We start from the raw sequence: 24,657 nt of genomic DNA on the forward strand, positions 1-24,657 counted from the left end.
GGGAGCCAGTGGATAGCACTCAGCTGCACAAGCATGATGGGCTGAATGGCCTCTCTGCGATTCTGCGGGCTTCGATATTGCACAATTATCAGTGTAATATCTATTCTATGTACATTTCCAACATGTTGGTATACATTGTTAACAATGATTTCACTGAATACACAAAGTAAAGCAGAAGTGTCTTGTCACAACTTTATAATTTCCTGCGTGTTAAGATAATCTCTGTGGTACCTGTACCAATATTTGCCATGTATCTCAGATGATTTTGTTACCTATAAGAAAGCGTGTCCTGCAAACTGAAGGTATAGAGAGTACACCAGCAAACAAAAAAAGCTATCCTGCTCCTCTCCTACAATTGTAATTATTGCAAAAATACTAATTGTCACTTAAGGAGTGCATTTTTAAAAGAGTATTGCATTTCATAATTAAAAAAAAACACATTATTTTCTAATCTACTGCCCATGTTTGCCATCTTTCTTGGCTTGAAGTTGCACATAAATCCTTCCAGGTCTACACATACAGGTGCAAAACTGAAACTTTAGCATTTTGATCATTTTGTTCGCGTACACCCCTGAAAAGTACAACAGCACATGTTCGAGGCTTGTACAGAAAAAGCAAATACAATGCCATCCACAAGTCTGTATGCAAACAGGGGATTTGTGGCAGCACATCTTAAATGATAAAATTGGAACCCACGATTTCATAGACAACACTAATGCACATTTTCAAGTTTCAGTACATTTTAATAATTCAGTACATTTTAGTAATACAGGATGTATATTTGAGTTCATTAATGTGGCACACTGTAGTTTTTGACAACAGTGGATCATTTTGCGCAATGGAAATTCAAAATAAAAATCATAGTTCACTTTGGCCAGTGTAGAATCCTATTTTGGTTTGGTTTGTACAGTACAACATTTTTGTTTGTTATAATTCAATAACAAATGCTACACTGAAAATAGTCCATTATTTTATCCTTTGTACAAATAAATATAAACATAGAAAAACGTAGAAAAAATAGACAGAAAATTCTACACTCCATTAAACCTATATACATTGACTGCATGGTCCAGAATAATTCCGTACTAAACGATTCATAAGAATGAACATTTTGAATCTGGTGCAAGTGGGAATTGGCTACCGAGGTGAATGCGAACCCATACCCGTCATCAATGTCCTAGTGTTAAGTCATTTGCAGATATCCAAAACAAAACATGACATAAATTGTTTCCTGTGATTGCTTTTTTGAGAGCCAGGTCAAATCCAAACAGTTTATATGTTTTGCTTTGACATAATATGGTTAGTCGGGTTAGGGAGCAGCATTTCGTCACACTGGCTCTGCAATCTTTTATCTCTTACAGACCAATGGACATCTGTCACTTTAGGCAGCAAACACATTCAACAGAATTAAAATTGTGGTACTTTAAATATGTACAAGACCCTCCTCTTCAATGTACAACTGACTTTACAATACACTGTATTAGCATCCATCGTATACACTCGAGGTACACACATTAAAAAAACACGATGTAACACAGTGCTGTTGTGCAGTATTTACAACGTAAGGACAGTTCAGGATACCTTAAATAAATTAAAGTTTTCACCCCCCGACTCAGATAGTAAGTAGCAAATAGTTAATTGTTCACCTAAACTTAGTAGTTTAGTAGATCAGTATTTGATGAAGGAAGAAGCTGCAGGGTTAATTTGTTGCCAAAATGTGCATTACACAACTGGGTTACAATAGCTTTCAATATAAATATAAAGAATTTCTGACCTCCTGGCACATGGCTCTCAACAGTACAACTAACAAAATTCACAGACTGCTGTGGAGATATTTGCCAGACCAGTGATCCTGGTCTCCGCAGAGCCTGAGGTGGGGCTTCAGTCATGCTAAAGCGATCAGAATCTTCGTTCTGAATTTTAAGAGTTAAAAGATGAGCAACAATTTGCTCCATTTTATGTAAACTACAAATCTGAAAATAGTCTGTCAGTGCAACACAGCAATATTTTGTTCTTGGTCACTTTGAAGTGAGCATTCAATATTTGCATCTGTAATTACAAATGCAGCAATTAGATGAACACATCATGCTACATACAGGTTACTTATGTTTTTTTATAAAGCTGGAGACTGATTTAGGCTACTGTTTTAAGGATAATAATTTTTAAGCGAATTGTAATCCACAGTATAAATGTGAAAGTCAGAACTTTTAAAGGTTTATCTATAATTTATCACATTTGCACTTTATGTTTGGGCATCACCATTCTGATACAACAGTGCCTGCCATTGCACACTTCAACCACTACATGGAGCTTCATAAGCTCCAGACCCCATACAACATCACCAGCGCACTTTGAGGGAAATTCATTTAGTCCTGAATTTCTGCAGGCAAAACCACAATAGCCACTAGCTTTAAAAATTGTGCATCAATTCAATTAAAAACATTATTCATAAATGGAGATTCCTCGGGAGTCTGCAGCAGAAAGGTGGCCTCTCTGACTGATATTTGCCATCCAAGAAAGCATTTAAGTGACCCTTGGAAGCCAACTTACACAGAGAATAAAAATCCAATGAAGCAAAATGCAACAATGGTAGGATCAGTTTGTAATATTATCGTAAAAGGTGGCTGATATGGCACCATGCAATTGGTTATTGCTGCACTGATTCCAGTTTCGGTTAATGTACTGTAGCTTTATCAACGTAAAGTGCAGACAGCCAAATAAACCTAACAAAAATAACAATTCCAGGCATCTCAATAATTCAGTCATTAGATCTGCTGCTTCATTCATTTTTGTGTTGTTGGTTTTCTCGACAGCACCAGTGGCAAAATTATTTCTTCTTCCCTTCTAGTAACAGTCAGGATGAACCTATTCAATGACACAGATGAGAAAAGTTTAGAGAAATTAACTGCAATACACTTACAAATTCTTAAACCAAATACCTATCAGAACAATTCTACTCAGTTTGCACCAAACGTTTAAAAAAAAAATAGTAAGGGGCCGAAATTGCCCCTTTTTAAAAAAAAAAATCAGTTACCGCCTCGGGGTGTAAATGAGTTTCTGCCCAGTCTGTCCGCCGATTGGGACATTGCCCTCTTGTTTTTTTGAGGCACAGAACCCGACCGCCTCGCTCCTGTGCGAACGGCGGTAGTGACATCATAAGAGTGCGCACCGACTGGTTCCCACCCGGAAGCGACGTTGCCCTCAAAAAATCGTTCCACCGCTTGTCGGTACCCCGACAGTTTCGCATGGTGGGAAGCTGCAGGTGGCTGGGCAGCCGCCCATTTTATTGTCATTTTCGGCCGACTCTGTGGTCGGCCCGACAATGGCGGCCACAGGTTCGGCCGGGCCACCAACAGGCCGCAGTCCTCCCTGGTGGCCCCAGTGGACGCCAAGTAGGCTCCGCAGTGTCCCTGCCCCTTTAAGTGAAGGGGAGGGACATCGCTAAGGGTCAGCGCGACGTGGCATGCCGGCACACACTGATGACACCGCCCACCTTCCTCCCCAAGGATTTTTCACAAGAGGAGGATAATTTCCCTCCATTCCCTGCCCTATCGATTGGGGCGGGAATTCAACAAATCATTTCAATTATCCGCCCAAACGGGGCAGAGGGCAATTTCGGCCCCTAAAGGTTTTTAAAAATATTGGTCAGTATGGGGTGTGGATGTCAGACACACCCTCGACTTTTACCTCTGGGACCTGGATTCAAATTCTGAGTCAAAAGCCACCTCTGTTGGGTAGAAAGATCCTGTGTGAAATCAGTTTTGATTTCAATGGAATGAAAATCGTGTGGGCGATCTGCTCCCCCAGGTTACTGCCTGGGCAGCAAAAGTTGAAAATGAACCCCAATGTGCTAACTTGCGTATCACCTTCTCCCCAGAAAATGTATTCTTTACAGGAGAGCAAACATGTAGAGAGAGCGAAAGCACCCCCCGACAATATCATCAGGTTTGGAGTAGTTATAGAAAGGGACAAGGAACAATCACCGGAAGATACTCAACTGGAAGAGAGTTAATTTTAGAGAGTTGAAAAGGAATCTGGCGCAAGTGGATTGGAAACAATGACTGGCAGGTCAAAGAGGAAATGAGCCTTCAAGGAGGAGAGAGTTCAGGTACAGACTAAACACTATGAGGGGGACAGGAAAGGCATCCAATGCTAGAGCTCTCTGGATAACTAAAGATATCGAGATTAAAATGAAACAGAAAAAGGCGGCTTGCGATAAATGTCAGGTTTAAAATACAGTAGAGAATCAGGCAGAAAGTGCAGTGGAAAGGTGCAGAGAGCACGGATGAAAAAAGATCAGCTGATAACATAAAAGGCAACTTTGAGCGGCTGAATTTACCCCGCACTGGGTTTGGGCCAGTTATTTCGCAGGGAGAGATTTTTTGGCGCTGGCACGGTATATGATGGCCCAGTGCGGATTTGGGTTCTTTGTGCAAAACAAATGTTGACTGCACGAACCCGGCGTTCCCCCGTTCAGTGCTGTGCTCAGCAGATCAGCGGCGTGCTGATGACATCAGCACCGATGCGCCGCATTACAATGTCTGTTCCCTTCTCTTAAAGGGAGGGTTGCTGCAATCTGAGTAGCACAGTCTGTGCTGCCCACTGGGCCACCAGGGAGGGTGGTTACAGGGACATTTAATACAAGTGTTCAAAATTATGAAGGGTTTTGATAAGAGTTAAATAAGGAGAAACGGTTTCCACTGACGGGAGGGTCAGTAACCAGAGGACACATCTGAGATAATTGCCAACAGAACCAGAGGGAAGATCAGGAAGATTTATTTATTTATTTATTTTACTCAGCAAGTTATGATGTGGAATGCACTGCCTGAAAGGATGGTGGAAGCAGATTCAATAGTAACTTTCAAAAGAAAAGAAAAAATTGCAGGGCTATGGGGAAAGAGCAATGGCGGGGGACTAATTGGACAGCTCTTTCAAAAAACCAGCACAGGCACTATGGACTGAATGGCCTCCTTCTGTGCTTTATGATTCTAATGGAGGGAGGGAAGGAGGAAAGAAATTGCATTTTTATAGCGCCTTTCACAACCTCAGGATGTCCCAAAGTGCCTTACAGCCAATTAAGTACTTTTGAAATGTAGTGACTGCTGTAATGTAGGAAACAGAGTAGTAAGGCACAGAATGAGTGTCAAAATCAAAGAAGCCATTTATAGCTAAGCAACACATCTAGAAAACGAATCTAGTTACCTCGACTTCCCTTTGTGTCTGCCTCTTCCTTTGAGGTTTAAATTTCTTTCTGTTGAAATCTTGGAGTTTACCAATAAGAAACTTTTTGTCATCTCCCTCCTGTGCCAAAAAAGAATCTGTATATTATCTGTCGACATAGTACATTCCAACTTAAATAATAATCGCAGTGACTCCTGTCAACGAACCAGAAGCTACCTGAAGCTGCGCAGGTCCAAAATGTAAAAACTCGCGTTCACCACAACCGACGGAGGTGGTTCCCAGCCATGACCACCCCGCTCCCTTCACGACTTTAAAACATTTTCCCGGCTTTCTCAACAACCCATCTCCCTTCCTGGCTATTAGTTTTTTTTATAAAAGAACCCGCTCCTGTGACGAACCAGCAGCACACATGCGCAGACCGCTTCCAGTTTGTTGGTGGCAGTCACGTCCGATAATGATTTGGTAAAAATCTGATGCTGGAACAAAACGGCTCGAAATAAAATGTCAAATCTGGGTGCAATCAGCATTAGCTGGGGATCAAACCGAGACACCGTCCAAGTCTGGACTGAAATGCTCTCGTTAACTCAGTCATCAGGACAACGCAAGCCAGTGATTTAATTTGTGATCAAACGATGTGGAGCTTTTGGTTTTCAATATGAAGGCCCAGTGGCAATTCAGACCTGACAGTTTTTATATTTGCAATAAACAGTGATCACCATACCTAATTTAATAAGGGGGTACCTGCAAAACAACAGGAAACCTTCAATTGAACCATTCCCCAAATTAAGTTAATAGATTCAATAGAAGTGTTCAAGTTTATAAGGGTTTGATAGACTAATTAAACTGTTTCCACTGGAGGACACCAGACTTAAGATAATTGGCAAAAGAGCCAGAGGGGAGATGAGGAGAATTTATTTTTTACACAGCGAGTTATGATGTGGAATGCACTGCCTGAAAGGGTGGTGGAAGCAGATTAAAATCCTCATTTTCCAAAAGGGAATTGGATATATATTTATATAAAAGGAAAAATATGCAGGGCTACAGGGAAGGATTGGGGAACTAATTGGATAGCTATTTTAAAGAGCCAGCTACAGGCACGATGAGCTGAACGGCTCATCAAATTATCTCCTAAAGCAGAATATACTTTCTCAACATAGAATCATGTGTGTTTTATTTTGTATAATATTTCTAAATGTTTAAATCAAAATTTTATTTGAAAAGAAACTGAAAATGACTGTCACCAATGTATTATAAGTATGTTTATCATCACTTATCAAATTCCTTTCTCCATCACTATAGCAGATATACTGATCCAACGCTGTTCCATTTAAATGATTAAGAATTTGGTACAAGCACTGCAATGTTCATTAACAGTAATTTTTGGTATTGTGCTTCAATTCATATTCTTGGTAAATAATGTGGTTCTACCACAACCCATAACATACCAAATAAACAACCATTTCAGTGAAAGAATGTACAAGGTTGAATAAAACAAACAATCAGATGTACATTGATCAAAGATTCAGATACTTACATTTATAATTTGTTCATTTAGTAATTTAATTATCTTCCTTTGACCATCCAGAACTTGCCAGTGGAAATAGACCACTATACTGAAAGAGAAAATTAGAATGCTAATGTTGAAACTTTAACACAAAACTTCAGTAACAGTGTGGAATCATGATGTAGCTCTCTAACCAGTACACCACAATATACGGAATAAACTGCCTTTAATTTTTCACTGGTACTATAGTCAGAAACCACAATCATTTTTTGATTTCAGTATAATTTTTTTCATGGTGTTTGACTGTGTCTAGATTCTATGTCTAAAATTACAGCAGCAATTTACACTTTATTTTTAATCATGTTGAAACAATAAATGTCACTTACTAGTCGTCACAAAGTTATAATTCGAAGAATTCATTCACAATCCTTAATCAAGTCAACTAATTATTGTCACCTACAATTAAAGCACATTTAAATGACTGAACTATTCAGCTGTGTTTTGTTAAGTAGTTCTGAGCAGTGCTTTGTGGAGTTAGTTGCCTTCTGGTTTTCATAAAGGCTGCCCAAAGAACAGATTGGAGCTCATTTTACTGGGGTTGAAGGGGAAAATTATTTGGTAGGATATGTTTAGACTTAAACCCACTTGTATATCTCCAAATGATTATTCTGGAGTTGAGTGGAGCATGGCAAAATCATAAACCGTATGACATAAAAATCTAAAGATATTTATCTCCTGATTTAACCACGGGTGTTCCACAAAGCAATGCTGATAACATTTCAAATAATGGAGTCAGATTCTTAGCAACAGTCATCAGTCCTATTCAACACTTCTATAGTTTTATCTACAGTAGGTGCTGTAGAATACAAAGGCAAATCTTACAACTGAGAACGTGTTAAAAACTTAAACTCACAGTAGGATGCCTGACGCCAAGAGGAAGAAGAAAGGATTTTCCACCAAGTATTTGTGAATCCATGAAAACCAGGAAAAGCTTGAATCTTCTTTCTCCAGCTGACGGACCCAGATCTTCGCAGATTCGTATATGGTCGTCAGTGTTCGGAAGGGACCGCAAACTACTGATGGCTTTACGCTAATTAAAAAAATAAATCAAAATTGGGCAACACTTAGTTGCGCTAATATTCATTGTCGCAAGTAAATTTCAGGGGAGTATGAAAAGCAGGAGATGGCAGTTCATGGTGAAGCTTGCCTTTATTTGGCACGATCTTTATATATAATCTTTACTGGTGTTCTGCAAATTGCATAATGGAAGGAAATCCTTATTAGGCGGGAAATTATGTTAGGGAAATTGATGGGATTAAAGGCCGATAAATCCCCAGGGCCTGATAGTCTGCATCCCAGAGTACTTCAGGAAGTAGCCCTAGCAATAGTGGATGCATTGGTGATCATTTTCCAACAGTCTATCGACTCGGGATCGGTTACTATGGATTGGAGGGTAGCTAATGTAACACCACTTTTTAAGAAAGGAGGGAGAGAGAAAACGGGAAATTATAGACCGGTTAGCCTGACATCGGTAGTGAGGAAAATGTTGGAATCAATTATTAAAGATGAAATAGCAGTACATTTGGAAAGCAGTGACGGGATCGGTCCAAGTCAGCATGGATTTATCAATGGGAAATCCTGCTGGACAAATCTTCTAGAATTTTTTGAGGATGTAACTGGTAGAGTGGACATGGAAGAACCAGTGGATGTGGTGTATTTGGACTTTCAAAAGTCTTTTGACAAGGTCCCACAAAAAAGATTGTTGTGCAAAATTAAAGCACATGGTATTGGGGGTAATGTACTGACGTGGATAGAGAACTGATTGGCAGACAGGAAGCAGAGAGTTGGGATAAACGGGTCCTTTTCAGAATGGCAGGCAATGACTAGTGGGGTGCCACAGGGCTCAGTGTTGTAACCCCAACTATTTACAATATACATTAATGATTTGGATGAGGGAATGGAGTGTAATATCTCCAAGTTTGCAGATGACACTAAGCTGGGTGGCGGTATGAGCTGTGAGGAGGACGCTAAAAGGCTGCAGGGTGACTTGGACAGGTTAGGGGAGCGGGCAAATGCATGGCAGATGCAGTATAATGTGGATAAATGTGAGGTTATCCACTTTGAGGGCAAAAACGCAAAGACAGAATATTATCTGAATGGCGGCAGATTAGGAAAAGGGGAGATGCAACGAGACCTGGGTGTCAAGGTACATGAGTCATTGAAAGTTGCCATGCAGGTACAGCAGGCGGTGAAGGCGGCAAATGGTATGTTGGCCTTCATAGCTAGAGGATTTGAGTATAGGAGCAGGGAAGTCTTACTGCAGTTGTGCAGGGCCTTAGTGAGGCCTCACCTGGAATATTGTGTTCAGTTTTGGTCTCCTAATCTGAGGAAGGATGTTCTTGCTATTGACGGAATGCAGTGAAGGTTCACCAGACTGATTCCCAGGATGGCAGGACTGACATATGAGGAGAGACTGGATCGACTGGGCCTGGAGTTTAGGAGGATGAGAGGGGATCTCATAGAAACATATAAAATTCTGACGGGACTGGACAGGTTAGATGCAGGAAGAATGTTCCCGATGTTGGGGGAAGTCCAGAACCAGGGGACATAGTCTAAGGATAAGGGGTGCCATTTAGGACTGAGATGAGGAGAAACTTCTTCAATCAGAGAGTTGTTAACCTGTGGAATTCCCTACCGCAGAGAGTTGTTGATGCCAGTTGGTTAGATATATTCAAGAGGGAGTTAGATATGGCCCTTACGGCTAAAGGGATCAAGGGGTATGGAGAGAAAGCAGGAAAGGGGTACTGAGGGAATGATCAGCCATGATCTTATTGAATGGCGGTGCAGACTCGAAGGGCTGAATGGCCCACTCCTGCACCTATTTTCTATGTTTCTATGAAAGGGGTACTGAGGGAATGATCAGCCATGATCTTATTGAATGGTGGTGCAGGCTCGAATGGCCGAATGGCCTATTCCTGCACCTATTTTCTATGTATCTATGTTTCTATGGTTGCATGGTTATAGTCAACCCCTACATAAATAATAATCATAGATTAAAATATGGGGTGAATGCTGCCTTATATTAGATTCAAAAAACAATCGGAAAAAGAATATGACTGTGGGCTTGCTCCAAGAGTACATTATCTGCAATTTCTGATAGATCAGTTCAGCAGGCAAATGGCCGGACAAGTGTCAACTTCACACTGATAATCAACAGACTGAAAATATCAACGATAAGTAACTTTTAAAGTAATATGTAGCTTTATGAACAGGGTAGCAATAGTAGCAAATATTTTGCAATATAGCCACCAACCTCTGCCCTACTGTCCTGAAACCATAAGATGAAGTCAGCAGAACAGACTTCTCCAACCCTCACATACCTACAGCTCTGTAATTTAGCAAGGAGGGAATGTTCCCTGGAGAATCTCCATTTTCTGAAACTTATAGGACAGCCCATGCAGTGACTTAGCTTAAAAGTAAAAAATTCCGCCAAAATATTGTTCGGCAGATTGGAGTGTTGGCATTAGAATATTAACAGCTCCATTCAAAACATAGTTCCTGAATTTACACAGATGACTAGCAGATAGCGAGGGACTGCCTCTGATGATGATGATGAGCACTAAAAATAAATTCTATTTTCTCATCTAGTTTTTGAATCATCACTTTCACAGGATTTTGCCTACAAAAGTAACCATGCCTGTACTTACTACCATATAGTATAGGAATAAGCAATTGTGGCTCCAAGGAATGATGGGAAACACAGAAGACTAATAAAGATAGTCATCATATGAGATGCCTGCCAGAATTTGCGTGGTGGCTGACAGTTCATCATCAAGCTGAGCTGAAAGAGAGGCAATAACTTTGTTAACATCAGTACGATGTACCATACACATCAATCTTCACAGTTTGGGAAACTGAGTGAATAGCTGGGCAAGTTTTGGTTCCCAAGCAACCGGTTTAAGAGTATTCACACCCAGCCCGGTTAACAAAATATGTACAAAGGCTGCCAACGATGGTTCCTATTCAGGCTATGAAGTGCAAACATTATCAAAAATCAACTAACAGCACAGACTGGGGGTCAAAATAAATTCAAAGCAAAGGCGATTAGTAAAACTGGACAACTAAGCTAACTCCTATATATCCTATAATAGTCAGCAGTTTTATAAATTTGAAAATTACCTTTTTGATGTAGAAGATAATAATAAATTTGATTATTTGAACTGCAGGTAGCAATGGTGCAAACAGTAAACTCAACCTACAAAATAAACAGAACTGAGTTAAAAGGATGTTCAATCATAATTCGGTTGTCTTACAATTGCACAGAACTGGCAACCCTTGAATATCTTGCCCTCGAATACCCTTACGGCTAAAGGGATCAAGGGGTGTGGAGAGAAAGCAGGAAAGGGGTACATAGGGAATGATCAGCCATGATCATATTGAATGGTGGTGCAGGCTCGAAGGGCAGAATGGCCTACTCCTGCACCTATTTTCTATGTTTCTAAGTAGCCATTCTTCATTTTGTGAGCCGAGCCAGTCAGTGAGAGCGAGTTATTTGCACATCAGGCGCATCACAGTCAAGCCCAATCCTATGCCCTTTGATGTCTGCACACTTTCTGGGCAATGGTGAGGACGCTTCAGCAGTGCAACATCCCCCATCATCCCACCCGAAAACAACTAACTCAGCACAGACAGGATTCAAACTCGAGGTTGCCCTGATGCATGTGGTTCAACTACCACTCGAGCAAGGTGCAAGCTACTCATTGAGTCGCTGGTGAAGCCCGAGAGCAATTCACACTTTCCAGCAGCTGGAGCCATCAGTGTTCTAACATCAATGCAGCATGATCAAACATGTTCTTACCATGTGAGAGTCTGTCCATTGATCAAATCCAACACATTCCTGGCAATGTCAAACTCAGGCTTTCTTTTCCTTTTCAGCAGTTTAATGCAAATTACCCTGGATATTGAAGAAAGGAAAAACAATTAAAATAATATTGCAGACTACCCTCCAACTTCACTGAACTGCTTTCTCCTCTGCACAAAATGCCATCAATTAATCAATACAGACAGAATGCCAACTGATGGCATCTCAGACTCTCGGCCTACTAAGGATTCTTCGACAAGTTACTTCCAGTAAACAGAAAGATGGCCAGAAGCCAACCACATGAGGTAAGTACCATATTCCTGCAACTTTTGCTGCATGTACAATCTTGAAACCAAATGGAGTCTCAGTATTAATGTATCATTTAAAAAGCAATTGTTAAAGGAAGCATAGTGCTACGCAGCATGAATGTGCAGCACTGTGTTGTACTGGAAATAAAGCTTCATATCCACTCGTGGGCTCAGCTTTCCTCCTGTGAAGAAGCACTGAGCCAAGTCCAGAGCATCTCCTTTTCCCCTCCTTGGGAGTGTGAAGGAACAGGGGGGGGGGGCGGGGGTGAAGTGAAGTAGAACTGGATGGTGAATTCTCCATCAGGCCACTCGCACAGTTCCTCGCAGCTGGGGAGGAACAGGCTGGACACACTATCTCCTTCGGTGCAGCAGGACTGTGGCTGGGAGGGGAGGGCAGTGAAGAGAGACCTGTAAAAAATTAGAATCACTCAGATTTTACTGTGCACTTCGAATGATTTGCTTTGAATGTTTGGTTAAACTGGGTGCAACATCAGGGACTAGGTCTGGAACTACTGCAAACTCCAGTGTGAAGGAGCTACACCCTCACTCAGGGCCCAAGTTTCGGCCTCAGTTGCTCCTGATTTTTTGGAGCAACTGGTGTAGAACGGAGTATCTTAGAAATTCAAATTCTCGGCATTTAGTTTGCTCCAGTTCTCGTCAGTTAGAACAGTTTCACTTTGAAACAGAATTATTTATTTATTTATTTTTTTTTAAAAGGGGGTGTGTCCGGCCACTTACGCCTGTTTTCAAAGTTTCGGCAGTGAAAACTTACTCCAAACTAACTTAGAATGGAGTAAGTGAAGATTTTTCTACGCTCGAAAAAACCTTGTCTACACTTTAGAAAATCAGGCGTAGGTTACAAATCAGGCGTAGGGAATGGTGGGGGGGGTGTTTAAAGGGAAGTTTACAAACATTAAACACTTCAGTTTTACAAATAAAGAGCCATCATCAATAATAAATGATAAAAACATCAATAAATCAACCAATAAATCAATCAAAAAAAATTAATAAGAAATAATTTTTAAAAAATCAATAAATAAAACATTTTCTACTTACCGACTGCAGTGTGTTGGGATGCCCCCACCCAGTGTGTCTCTGTCAGTGTCTCTATCTCTCTCTGTCTGTGTGTGTGTTTCACTCTCTGTCAGTGTCTGTGTTTCTGACAGCAAGGGGAGGGGGAGGAGGGGGGTAGAAGGAGAGAGGGGGCAGGGAGAGAGGGGGGGCAGGGAGAGAGGGGGGCAGGGAGAGAGGGGGGGCAGGGAGAGAGGGGAGGCAGGGAGAGAGGGGGGGCAGGGAGAGAGGGGGGGCAGGGAGAGAGGGGGGGCAGGGAGAGAGGGGGGGCAGGGAGAGAGGGGGGGCAGGGAGAGAGGGGGGGCAGGGAGAGAGGGGGGGCAGGGAGAGAGGGGGGGCAGGGAGAGAGGGGGGGCAGGGAGAGAGGGGGGGCAGGGAGAGAGGGGAGAAGGGAGGGGGTAGGAGAAGGGGAAGGGGGAGGAGAAAGGGAAAGGGGGGTTAGAGGAGAAGGGGAAAGGGGGGGAGAAGAGAAGGGGGGAGAAGCGGGGGGAAGCAGAAGGAGGGGAAAAGGAGAAGGCGGGGAAAAGGAGAAGGCGGGGGGGGAAAGGAGAAGGCGGGGGGGAAAGGATAAGGCGGGGGGGGGAAAGGATAAGGCGGGGGGGGAAAGGAGAAGGCGGGGGGGAAAGGATAAGGCGGGGGGGGGTAAGGAGAAGGCGGGGGGGGTAAGGAGAAGGCGGGGGGGGTAAGGAGAAGGCGGGGGGGGTAAGGAGAAGGCGGGGGGGGTAAGGAGAAGGCGGGGGGGGTAAGGAGAAGGCGGGGGGGTAAGGAGAAGGCGGGGGGGTAAGGAGAAGGCGGGGGGGTAAGGAGAAGGCGGGGGGGTAAGGAGAAGGCGGGGGGGTAAGGAGAAGGCGGGGGGGTAAGGAGAAGGCGGGGGGGTAAGGAGAAGGCGGGGGGGTAAGGAGAAGGCGGGGGGGTAAGGAGAAGGCGGGGGGGGGTAAGGAGAAGGCGGGGGGGTAAGGAGAAGGCGGGGGGGTAAGGAGAAGGCGGGGGGGGTAAGGAGAAGGCGGGGGGGGGGGTAAGGAGAAGGCGGGGGGGTAAGGAGAAGGCGGGGGGGGGGTAAGGAGAAGGCGGGGGGGGTAAGGAGAAGGCGGGGGGGGTAAGGAGAAGGCGGGGGGGGTAAGGAGAAGGCGGGGGGGGTAAGGAGAAGGCGGGGGGGGTAAGGAGAAGGCGGGGGGGTAAGGAGAAGGCGGGGGGGTAAGGAAAAGGCGGGGGGGTAAGGAAAAGGCGGGGGGGTAAGGAGAAGGCGGGGGGGGGGTAAGGAGAAGGCGGGGGGGGTAAGGAGAAGGCGGGGGGGTAAGGAGAAGGCGGGGGGGTAAGGAGAAGGCGGGGGGGTAAGGAGAAGGCGGGGGGGTAAGGAGAAGGCGGGGGGGTAAGGAGAAGGCGGGGGGGGGTAAGGAGAAGGCGGGGGGGGGTAAGGAGAAGGCGGGGGGGGGTAAGGAGAAGGCGGGGGGGGGTAAGGAGAAGGCGGGGGGGGTAAGGAGAAGGCGGGTGGGTAAGGAGAAGGCGGGGGGGTAAGGAGAAGGCGGGGGGGTAAGGAGAAGGCGGGGGGGTAAGGAGAAGGCGGGGGGGTAAGGAGAAGGCGGGGGGGTAAGGAGAAGGCGGGGGGGTAAGGAGAAGGCCGGGGGGTAAGGAGAAGGCGGGGGGGGTAAGGAGAAGGCGGGGGGGCGTAAGGAGAAGGCGGGGGGGGCGTAAGGAGAAGGCGGGGGGGGTAAGGAGAAGGCGGGGGGGGTAAGGAGAAGGCGGGGGGGGTAAGGAGAAGGCGGGGGGGGTAAGGAGAAGGCGGGGGGGGTAAGGAGAAGGCGGGGGGGGTAAGGAGAAGGCGGGGGGGGTAAGGAGAAGGCGGGGGGGGTAAGGAGAAGGCGGGAGGGGTAAGGAGAAGGCGGGGGGGGTAAGGAGAAGGCGGGGGGGGTAAGGAGAAGGCGGGGGGGGTAAGGAGAAGGCGGGGGGGGGTAAGGAGAAGGCGGGGGGGGGTAAGGAGAAGGCGGGGGGGGGTAAGGAGAAGGCGGGGGGGGGTAAGGAGAAGGCGGGGGGGGTAAGGAGAAGGCGGGGGGGGTAAGGAGAAGGCGGGGGGGGTAAGGAGAAGGCGGGGGGGGTAAGGAGAAGGCGGGGGGGGGTAAGGAGAAGGCGGGGGGGGGTAAGGAGAAGGCGGGGGGGGTAAGGAGAAGGCGGGGGGGGGGTAAGGAGAAGGCGGGGGGTGTAAGGAGAAGGCGGGGGGGGTAAGGAGAAGGCGAGGGGGGTAAGGAGAAGGCGGGGGGGGTAAGGAGAAGGCGGGGGGGGGTAAGGAGAAGGTGGGGGGGGTAAGGAGAAGGCGGGGGGGGGTAAGGAGAAGGCGGGGGGGGTAAGGAGAAGGCGGGGGGGGTAAGGAGAAGGCGGGGGGGGTAAGGAGAAGGCAGGGGGGGTAAGGAGAAGGCGGGGGGGGTAAGGAGAAGGCGGGGGGGTAAGGAGAAGGCGGGGGGGGTAAGGAGAAGGCGGGGGGGGTAAGGAGAAGGCGGGGGGGGTAAGGAGAAGGCGGGGGGGGTAAGGAGAAGGCGGGGGGGGTAAGGAGAAGGCGGGGGGGGTAAGGAGAAGGCGGGGGGGGTAAGGAGAAGGCGGGGGGGGTAAGGAGAAGGCGGGGGGGGGGTAAGGAGAAGGCGGGGGGGGGGTAAGGAGAAGGCGGGGGGGGGGGGAAAGGAGAAGGTGGAGGGGGGGAAAAGGAGAAGGTGGGGGGGGGAAAGGAGAAGGCGGGGGGGGGGGGGAGGCTGAACGGGCTGGGCCCAAGACTTCAGGCAGGGCCCAAGACTTCGGGCAGGGACCGTCCCCAGCACCAGATTTACAGGTCGGTGGCGTTGGGTCGGGTCGGGTCCGGGGGTCGGGTTGGGGGGAGCGCGGGTCGGGGTCTGGGGGGCGGAGGGATGTTGGCTCAGGTCGGGGGGGGGGGAAAGGAGGGAGGTCGGGTTGGTTCGGGTATGGGGGGGGGGACTGGAGGGAGGGAGCACGGGTCGGGTCGGGGGGGGCGGAGGGAGGTCGGCTCAGGTCGGGGGAAGGAGAGAGGTCGGGTTGGTTCGGGTATGGGGGTGGTGGAGGGAGGGAGCGCGGGTCGGGTCGGGGGGGGGCGGAGGGAGGTCGGCTCAGGTCGGGGGGGGGGGGGGAAGGAGGGAGGTCGGGTTGGTTCGGGTATGGGGGGGGGTGGAGGGAGGGAGCGCGGGTCAGGTCCAGTCCGGGGGGTTGGGTCCGGTCCATTCCGGGGGGGGGGGGGGGGGGAAGTGGGAGTCGGACGGGGTCGGGTCCGGATGTGGGGGGGTGGGGGAAGCGGGAGTCGAGTCGGGTCGGGAGGAAGCAGGAGCTGGGCGTGGGAGGCCGCCTTATGCACGCAGCCCGTGAGGCCATTCGGCCAGGGCTAGGGGCTGTGTGCTTCGGGCCCCTCCCACACAGTTTTGGGCGCCTGGAGCTACTGCACATGCGCGCCCACTGTAGCGCGCATGTGCAGAGGTCCCGGCACTGTTTTCAGCGCAGGGATCTAGCTCCGCCCCCTTCAGCTCATGCTCTGCCGCGCCCGATTCCAGAGGACCAGCAGGGAGACGGAGAATCTGTAAGTTTTTTTTAGGCGCACGTTGTGGCGTGAAAAACGGGCGTCCAGCGGCCCGAAACTTGGGCCCTCAGAGTTGAGGCAACACTATGACAAAAGGAACCTGCGTTACTGACACTAATTGGAGATCTTTCACATCTGAGCTTCTGCCCAGATTCCCAGCCCCTGATGCCACCTGCCTTTGTAGTCTATAATCAATGAGCTACCTGATGAGCCAAAGGGTAAGCACATTGATCCTCTTCATAAAACCATTTACATTTGCTGTACTTCAATCAAGTTGCTTTGTGTAGCTACTTCACTTTTTTTTATATAAATATAAAAAGTATGGACACAGGGCACCATGGAGTGGTCCTTGCCTGCAGCTGTCCACATGGTGAATACAGATCTTAGCTGTGTTGCTCTGATGGAGGGGGAGGGGAGGAGGGAGAGGAGGAACACACCAAAGGTGCGTCTCTCTGGAAGAAAGGAAAAACCGGTAAGTGTGTTACCATAAGCCACTTTTGTAAGCCTCGGTGTTACAGCTACACCTTTCGTATCACAATTGGTTAAATGTTCGTGTGGCCTACAGACCGTTAAAGCATGAGTAAATATTCACAGATTAAAAAGTCTTCTGATAAATATAAAACTTACCTCCAGATATATTCTCCAAAAATTGTTTCCAGGACAATGAATATAAAATCTACCACCACCAAGCGGTATAATTCTTGCCCTACAAAGGTTTCCCAGCACTAAAGCAAAAAAAACACAAGGCATGGATGTTAAGTATTTCACACTACATGATACTATAATATATAATAAATATATAATATATATATATAATATCCTCAATTGCAAGAGATTACATATCAGTGAGTCTAAGACCAACTGTGACAACGTTACATGAAGGTATTTAGAATGGACGTAAAATGGACCATCGTGGAGGCCCCGACCTGCGTGAGAACACCGATGGCAAGTCGGGGCCATAAAAGGAGCGGTGAGCGGCCTGGGAGCAGCGTGGAGGCCCTGGGAGCAGCGTGGAGGCATGCCATTGCAAGGTGCAGCACGAGCTGGTGCAGGAGGGCAACGGCAGTGAAGAGTGACGTCATTAAGGTCCAGGTCGGTGATTGGAGCGTGGGCAGATACAGCAGGAGTGGCGAGAGACTGTGAAGGGGTGTGATCGGGGCCCAGGAGAGGCGTGAGTTCAAGGCCAGGGACCCAGGGGCAATTTAGCGGCTGGCTGGCTGGTGGGAGGGTAGGCCTGTGGCATCGATGGGGGTGCCCCAGAGAGGTCAGGGGAGAAGAAATTATAGTTAAAGATGACCCCACAAAACAGCAAAATGCCATTCAATTTCAGCATGGCTTCCTTTAAAAGTTGTGTAGGTCTACATCTATAAATAAAGGCAAATTTGTGATGTTTGGAAAAATCCCGGTGGTTTCCAATCTGGTTTCCACCCCTGCCACAGTACCAATAAAAGTCTCATAAAAGTCACAAATGCAATCCTTCGTGACTGCGACAAAGGCAAACTATCCCGTCTTGTCCTTCTTGACTTGTCTGCAGCCTTTGACACAGTTCACCACTCCATCCTTCTACAACGCCAGTCCGCCGTTGTCCAGCTGGGGGACTGCACTCGCCTGGTTCCATTCTTATCTATCTAATCGTAGCCAGAGACCTGCAATGGCTTTTCTTCCCGCTCCTGTACCGTTAACTCTGGTGTCCTCCCCCCCCCCCCCCCCAAGGATCTGTCTTTGGCCCCCTCCTATTTCTCATCTACATGTTGCCCCTTAGTGACATCATCTGAAAATACAGCGTCAGTTTCCACGTGTTTGTTGATGACACCCAGCTATACCTCACTACCACTTCTCTCAACCCCTCCATGGTCTCTAAATTGTCAGACTGCTTGTCCGACATCCTCTAGCCAAGGTGTTCCAGTACAGCTGCAACACATCGACAATGTGGAAAACTGCCCAGGTATGCCCTGTTCACAAAACGCAAGGCAAGTCCAATCTGGCCAATTACCGCTCCATCAGTCTACTCTCAATCATCAGCAAAGTGATGGAAGGTGTCGTCAACAGTGCTATCACACAATACTTAGTCACCAATAACCTGCTCACCGATGTACAGTTTGGATTCCGCCAGGCCCCAGACCTCATTACAACCTTAGTCCAAACATGGACAAGAGAGCTGAATTCCAGAGGTGAGGTGATTGTGACTGCCGTTGACATCATGCAGCATTTGACCGAGTGTGGCACCAAGTTGCCTTCGTAAAACTGAAGTCAATGGGAATCAAGGGGAAAACTCTCCACTGTCTGGAGGCATAATTAACACAAAGGAAGATGGTTGTGGTTGTTGGAGGTCAATCTTCACAGCTCCAAAACATCGCTGCAGGAGTTCCTCGGAGCAGTGTCCTCGGCCCAAGAATCTTCAGCTGTGACCTTCACTCAATCATAAAGTCAGAAGTGGGGATGTTCACTGATGACTGCACAGTGTTCCGTGCCAGTCACAACTCCTCAGATCATGGAGCAGTCCATGCCCGCTGCAGCAAGGTCTGGATGACATTCACGCTTGGGCTGAGACGTGGCAAGTAACATTCGCGCCATACAAGTGCCAGGCAATGCTATCTCCAACAAGCGAGAGTCTAACCACCACCCCATGACATTCAACAGCATTACCATTGTCGAATCCCCCACCATCAACATCCTGCCGGTCACCATTGACCAGAAACTTAACTGGATCAGCCACATAAATACTGTGGCAACAAGAACAGGTCAGAGGCTGGGTATTCTGCGGTGAGTGACTCACCTCCCGACTCCCAAAAGCCTTTCCACCATCTTCAAGGCACAAGTCAGGGGTGTGATGGAATACTCTCCACTTGCCTGGATGAGTGCAGCTCCAACAACACTCAAGAAGCTCAACACCATCCAGGACAAAGCTACCCGCTTGATTGGCACCCCATCCACCACCTTAAACATTCACTCCCTCCACCACTGGCGCACCGTGGCTGCAGTGTGTACCATCTACAAGATGCACTGCAGCAACTTGCCACGGCTTCTTCGGCAGCACCTCCCAAACTCACGACCTTGACTACCTAGAAGGACAAGGGCAGCAGGCGCATGGGAACACTATCACCTCCACATTCCTCTCCTGACTTGGAAGTACATCGCTGTTCCTTCATCGTCCCTGGGTCAAAATTCTGGAATTCCTGACCTAACAGCATTGTGGGAGTACCTTCACTACATGGACTGCAGCGGTTCAACACCATCTTAAGGGCAATTAGGGATGGGCAATAAATGCTGGCCTTGCCAGCGACGCCCACATCCATTAATGAATAAAAAAAAAAGTTCTGGATGAGCAGAAATTTTCTCCAATTAAATATCGGGAAGACCGAAGCGTGTTTTCAATCCCCGCCACAAACTCCGTTCCCTAGCCACTGACTCCACCCCTCTCCCCAACATCTGAACCAGACTGTTGGCAACTTTGGTGTCATATTTCCCCCTGTAATGAGCTTTCGACCACATATCTGCAGCATAACAACGACCACATATTTCCACCTCCCTAACATTGCCCGTCTCCGCCCCTGCCTCAGCTCATTTGCTGCTGAAACCCTCACTCATGCCTTTGCTACCTCTAGACTTGACGATTCCAAAGCAGTCCTACCTGGCCTTCCACATTCTACCCATCATAAACTTGAGGTCATCCAAAACTCGGCTGCCCGTGTGCTAACTCGCACCAAGTCCCGCTCACTCATCATTCCTGTGCTCGCTGACCTACATTGGCTCCTGGTTAAGCAACACCTTGATTTGAAAATTCTCACCCTTGTTTTCAAATTCTTCGATGGCCTTGCCCCTCCCTATCTCTGTAATCTCCTTCAGCCCCACAACCCCCCTCCCCCGCCCCCCCGAGATGTCTGCGCTCCTTTAATTCAACCCTCTTGTGCATCCCTGAATATAATCGCTCAACCATTGGTGGCCGTGCCTTCTGTTGCCTCGGCTCGAAGATCTGGAATTCCCTGCCTAAGCCTCTCCGCCTCTCTACCGCTCTTTCCTCCTTCAAGACGCTCCTTAAAATCTACCTCTTTGACTAATCTTTTGGTCACTTGCCCTAATTTCTCCTTATGTAGCTCGGTGTCAATTTTTTTCTCATTATATTCCTGTGAAGCGTCTTGGGACATTTTACTACATTAAAGGCGCTATATAAATACACATTGTTGTTGGTGGGTTCCAGTGGCTGTGGATTTAAATAAAATTACCTACAGTACAAGTACCTCATGAATTCTTAGAATTGAAGTGAGGATATTAATGTTCAATTAGGACACTGTCAAAAGGATTCAATTTTATGTAAACAGCTGGTGTAGGAGGTTCAGTACTAGGTTGGTTTAACTCATCCCTGGGTTTTTTTTACTTACTGGTAGTTTCATGGTATTTCCTATCCAGTGAAAACACAGCAGTCCTAAAACCGACATCTTCAACAGTAAATTTCTGTATTAAAACAAAATCACATATCCCCATGAGAGGAAATAAAATTAACTGTCCTATCATAGGGCCTTTAAAATGCAGACCCTTTCTGCTGTTTACAAACAAGGCACAATTGTTTGGAATGGCACTTACTCTGGACTTGCTGCCTCTAACAGAAGTGAGTTTCCATTCTACAGACCAACCCGCACCGTTGTTTACACAAACTATTTTACTGCACATTCTGAAGTTGGCTCAGGGTCACTTTGAATAATAAGTTGCCATTGTGTGCTGTGTTTTATATCTTATGTTGTGGTTTATTTCTATATTTGCACCATATAAAAAGGACAATATCAGCAACAATTACTGAAAAATAAATCTTTAACTGCTTGAAAGAAGCAGACGAACTTGCATTTATATAGCACCTTTCACAACATCAGCCAATGAAGTACTTTTGAAGTGCAGTCAGTTGCAATGCAGGAAAATGCAGCAGCCAATTTGCGCACAGCAAGATCCCACACACTGCAATGAGATAAGGGAACAGATAATCTATTTTAGTAGTGTTGTTTGAGGGATAAATGTTGGCCTGAACACCGGGAGAACTTCCTTGCTCTTCTTTGAATAGTGTGATGGGATCTTTGACATGCATCATGCAGACGGTTTAGTGTCTCATCAAAATGACAGCACCTCCGACAGTGCAGCACACCCTTGGTTTTCACTGACGTGTCAGCTTGGATTATGTGCTCAAGCCTCTGGAGTACACATTTCTGATCAAGGGCATGAGTGCGACCCCTGAGCAAAGGCTGACGTTTCAAAACCAGTAAACATGCAAATTTTGCTTAATGGGCCTTGTGATTTAAAGTCATTTAGTGATTTATTTTTCATTAAATTCTCCCTGTAAGAAGGAGACAATTGTTTATACCCATCTTTAAGTTTGTGACAACAATAAGTTAACCAGTGACTTGCTGTCCATCGGAATGTCATTACCTGCAAAACTTTTAAGTCACTCTTGGCTTCCACATAAAACTACTGCTGCTGCGGTTTCACAGCGCAAATAATAAAATTAAAACATTAATTCAAAAGTCATATAAAGCAACAATAAACAATTCAAAATGAGATAAAATGGCAGCTTTAAATTGGAGCGACAAACACTGCAAGTGTTGGAAATATGAAATTAAAAAAAGAGACATTACAGGACATCACCATCTAAAAACAATATAGGTCAGTGTTTTCAGTGGAACCCTTTATCAGAACTACTTTTAATGAAGGGCTCCACGTGAAATGTAAACCCATTTTTCTCTTCTGAATGCTGGACAACCTATTGTGCATTTTCAGCACTATCTAGTGTTGAAATGCAGTTTAACAGCAGAGATCGCTGGTAAAATATATGTTTGGGACCATCTTTAGTCTTCTATTGTTCTTTTATGTAGCCAATGGCACCATAGTGGATTTCCCCCTCTCACATATCATAGATTTGCAGCACCAGAAGTGGGCCACCACGTGGTACTCCAGCGTGCTGTGTAATGGAGTGGTTTAACACTGTGCTTTTGTACACCCAAATCTCCATCTGGTGAATTCCCAATCTCAAGCGATTGGGGAGCATGCAATATGAAAATGGCACACTTCTACACAGACGCAGGCAAGAATCTGATTGTCTCATCCAGGGCACTCACATGGCAAGAGAATGCCACTGGTAGCGACTTTGGTAGCCGAGTTGTCCCTTGTCCTCTGATTTGGATAATGTGCCTCAGTGTGGTGAAGGTGAGGTGCCTTTTAAAAAGGGAAGAAAAATAACTTGCATACTGAGCAAACATAAAACGATTTTTGTAATTTTTAGCAGATCAGGTTGCCCCGAGCAATAGATTAAAAAAACACAAAGTGTTCCTACCTGGTAATGGAAACATAGATTTGTTGCTGCGGGAAGTCGTATTTTTCTAGTAACCCAATTAGGTTATAAATATACGGCATCACAAGATTAATAAGTGACACAAGCACGGCAAGTGTTAGCAAGTTGCTCTCCACCTGCTTTTCAGACATTCCCTGTTCCATTCTGTTTGAATAATCCTAAAACAGAAAACATTTTATTCAGCTCAGGGCAGGATTTTAAAATCAGTCAAAAACACACAAAAGAACAGCTTGAGTTCAAGATTTTAAGAAAATACTATCGATACCTCAGTTTTCTAAAGAGATACTGCCCCTTTGAAATTTGGAAAACAAATTTGCAAAACCTGTAAAGTTGCAATTTCTCAGGCAGGGTGTGACTTCACTGTATGCCATAATTTTGTTCACTTGTATAAATAACAACTTGTATTTATATAGCGCCTTTAACGTAGTGAAACGTCCCAGGCACTTCACAGGAGTATTAGAAGACAAAAAATAAGAATGGCAATCGACATTTCTTTGCAAAATAGGTTCACTTTCCAGATCCTATTTATTTTAAATTAGAAGGGACAAGGTAGAAGTTCTCATCCAGCTTTGTAGCTTCAAATTATAGAATGGTCAAAATAACTTAAGGAAGGATGAAAAAAGTTCTTACAAAATCACTATTATCATGATTTATCCTGCAATGCCTATATATGTTAACTTATTAAGTTTTGATGCACCGCAATATAAATGAATACATTGATCAAAGGCACAATGAAATATAAACCCCTAAAGGATTTTAGAACTCTGGGCAGATCCCAGTAAGGGAAGGGAGGAAGTTTATAAGAAAAATATTAGCAAACAAATGACTGAAATCTTCTTTGCCAATCACGAATTTGCATCAGTCCTGTCACATGATGTTAAATCAATACTAATCATGAAGCACAATGAGCTTGCCTTGACATTTTCACATTCAGATTAAATTCAGACGTTCCTTTTTAGGCATAAATGCTGTTTGGCATGAACTGTGAATCACAAGATTGCAACACAATCTCATAGACCAGAGGATCTTGGAAATCATTTAACCTTTACTCTTGTGGTTTATGACACATTCTCGACTCCCTTTTTCATGCCATAATAATGTAATTCATTGTCCAATAAACGAGTGGAATTAGGCAGATTGTCATTTATGATAAGAAACTTGCAATAAAATTCAAGGCACAAGTTACAACCAATTGTTAGACAATAAAAGAACATTTTAAGACATTACAGATTTATTGGATTCACTTTACAATCTTTAGTATGCGCCAACAGATGTCATGTAAATTATACAATTGCTTCCTTTCTAAATCTTTACTGAAGCACTGATGGAGAAATCAATTAACCCACTCTGCAAATGAAGGAGTGCTCTTTCTCCTACATACCTCATCAAATCAAAATGAAAAACATTCGCGAACATTACAATTTAGCAAGGTCACAGAACGAGACCAAATGCCCCTTTCCATTCTGCGACCACGAACTGAGGGGATCTTTTAACATCAATTTAATTCCATTTCATCATGAACTTTGCCCAATCAGCAAATCCTGTCAAAATTATCAGTAGGGATCTGATAGGGGAGATTAGAATTAGGGGGCATAATCTTAGAATAAGGGGCCGCCCATTCAAAACTGAGATGAGGAGGAATTTCTTCTCTCAGAGGGTTGTAAATCTGTGGAATTCGCTGCCTCAGAGAGCTGTGGAAGCTGGGTCATTGAATATATTTCAGAGATTGAGTTTCTTAACCGATAAGGGAATAAGGGGTTGTTATAGATGTAAACTTGTATTTACTCTGTACAGCCACCAGAGGGCTCATCCCCAGGAGTGCCAAGGGATCCC

General features: G+C 45.7%; 1 protein-coding gene across 4 annotated transcripts in view; it reads right to left on the minus strand.

The window, feature by feature from the left end:
* Nucleotides 1-722: 722 nt before the first annotated feature.
* Nucleotides 723-24,657, minus strand: part of LOC139226752 (transmembrane channel-like protein 6) — a 134,853-nt gene continuing 110,918 nt past the window's right edge. For all 4 annotated transcript variants that reach the window (XM_070857742.1, XM_070857743.1, XM_070857744.1 and 1 more), the window contains 10 exons: nt 22,807-22,982; nt 20,873-20,945; nt 17,121-17,218; nt 11,544-11,639; nt 10,865-10,940; nt 10,393-10,526; nt 7,599-7,775; nt 6,716-6,794; nt 5,203-5,301; nt 723-2,865 (listed from right to left, as the gene is read on the minus strand). In XM_070857742.1, the coding sequence (XP_070713843.1) occupies nt 2,845-2,865; nt 5,203-5,301; nt 6,716-6,794; nt 7,599-7,775; nt 10,393-10,526; nt 10,865-10,940; nt 11,544-11,639; nt 17,121-17,218; nt 20,873-20,945; nt 22,807-22,982 (1,029 nt within the window). In that variant the 3' untranslated portion in view covers nt 723-2,844. The remainder of the gene's footprint in view (nt 2,866-5,202; nt 5,302-6,715; nt 6,795-7,598; nt 7,776-10,392; nt 10,527-10,864; nt 10,941-11,543; nt 11,640-17,120; nt 17,219-20,872; nt 20,946-22,806; nt 22,983-24,657) is intronic.

Source organism: Pristiophorus japonicus, chromosome 16 (genome assembly GCF_044704955.1).
Source record: "Pristiophorus japonicus isolate sPriJap1 chromosome 16, sPriJap1.hap1, whole genome shotgun sequence".
NCBI lineage: Eukaryota > Metazoa > Chordata > Chondrichthyes > Pristiophoridae > Pristiophorus > Pristiophorus japonicus.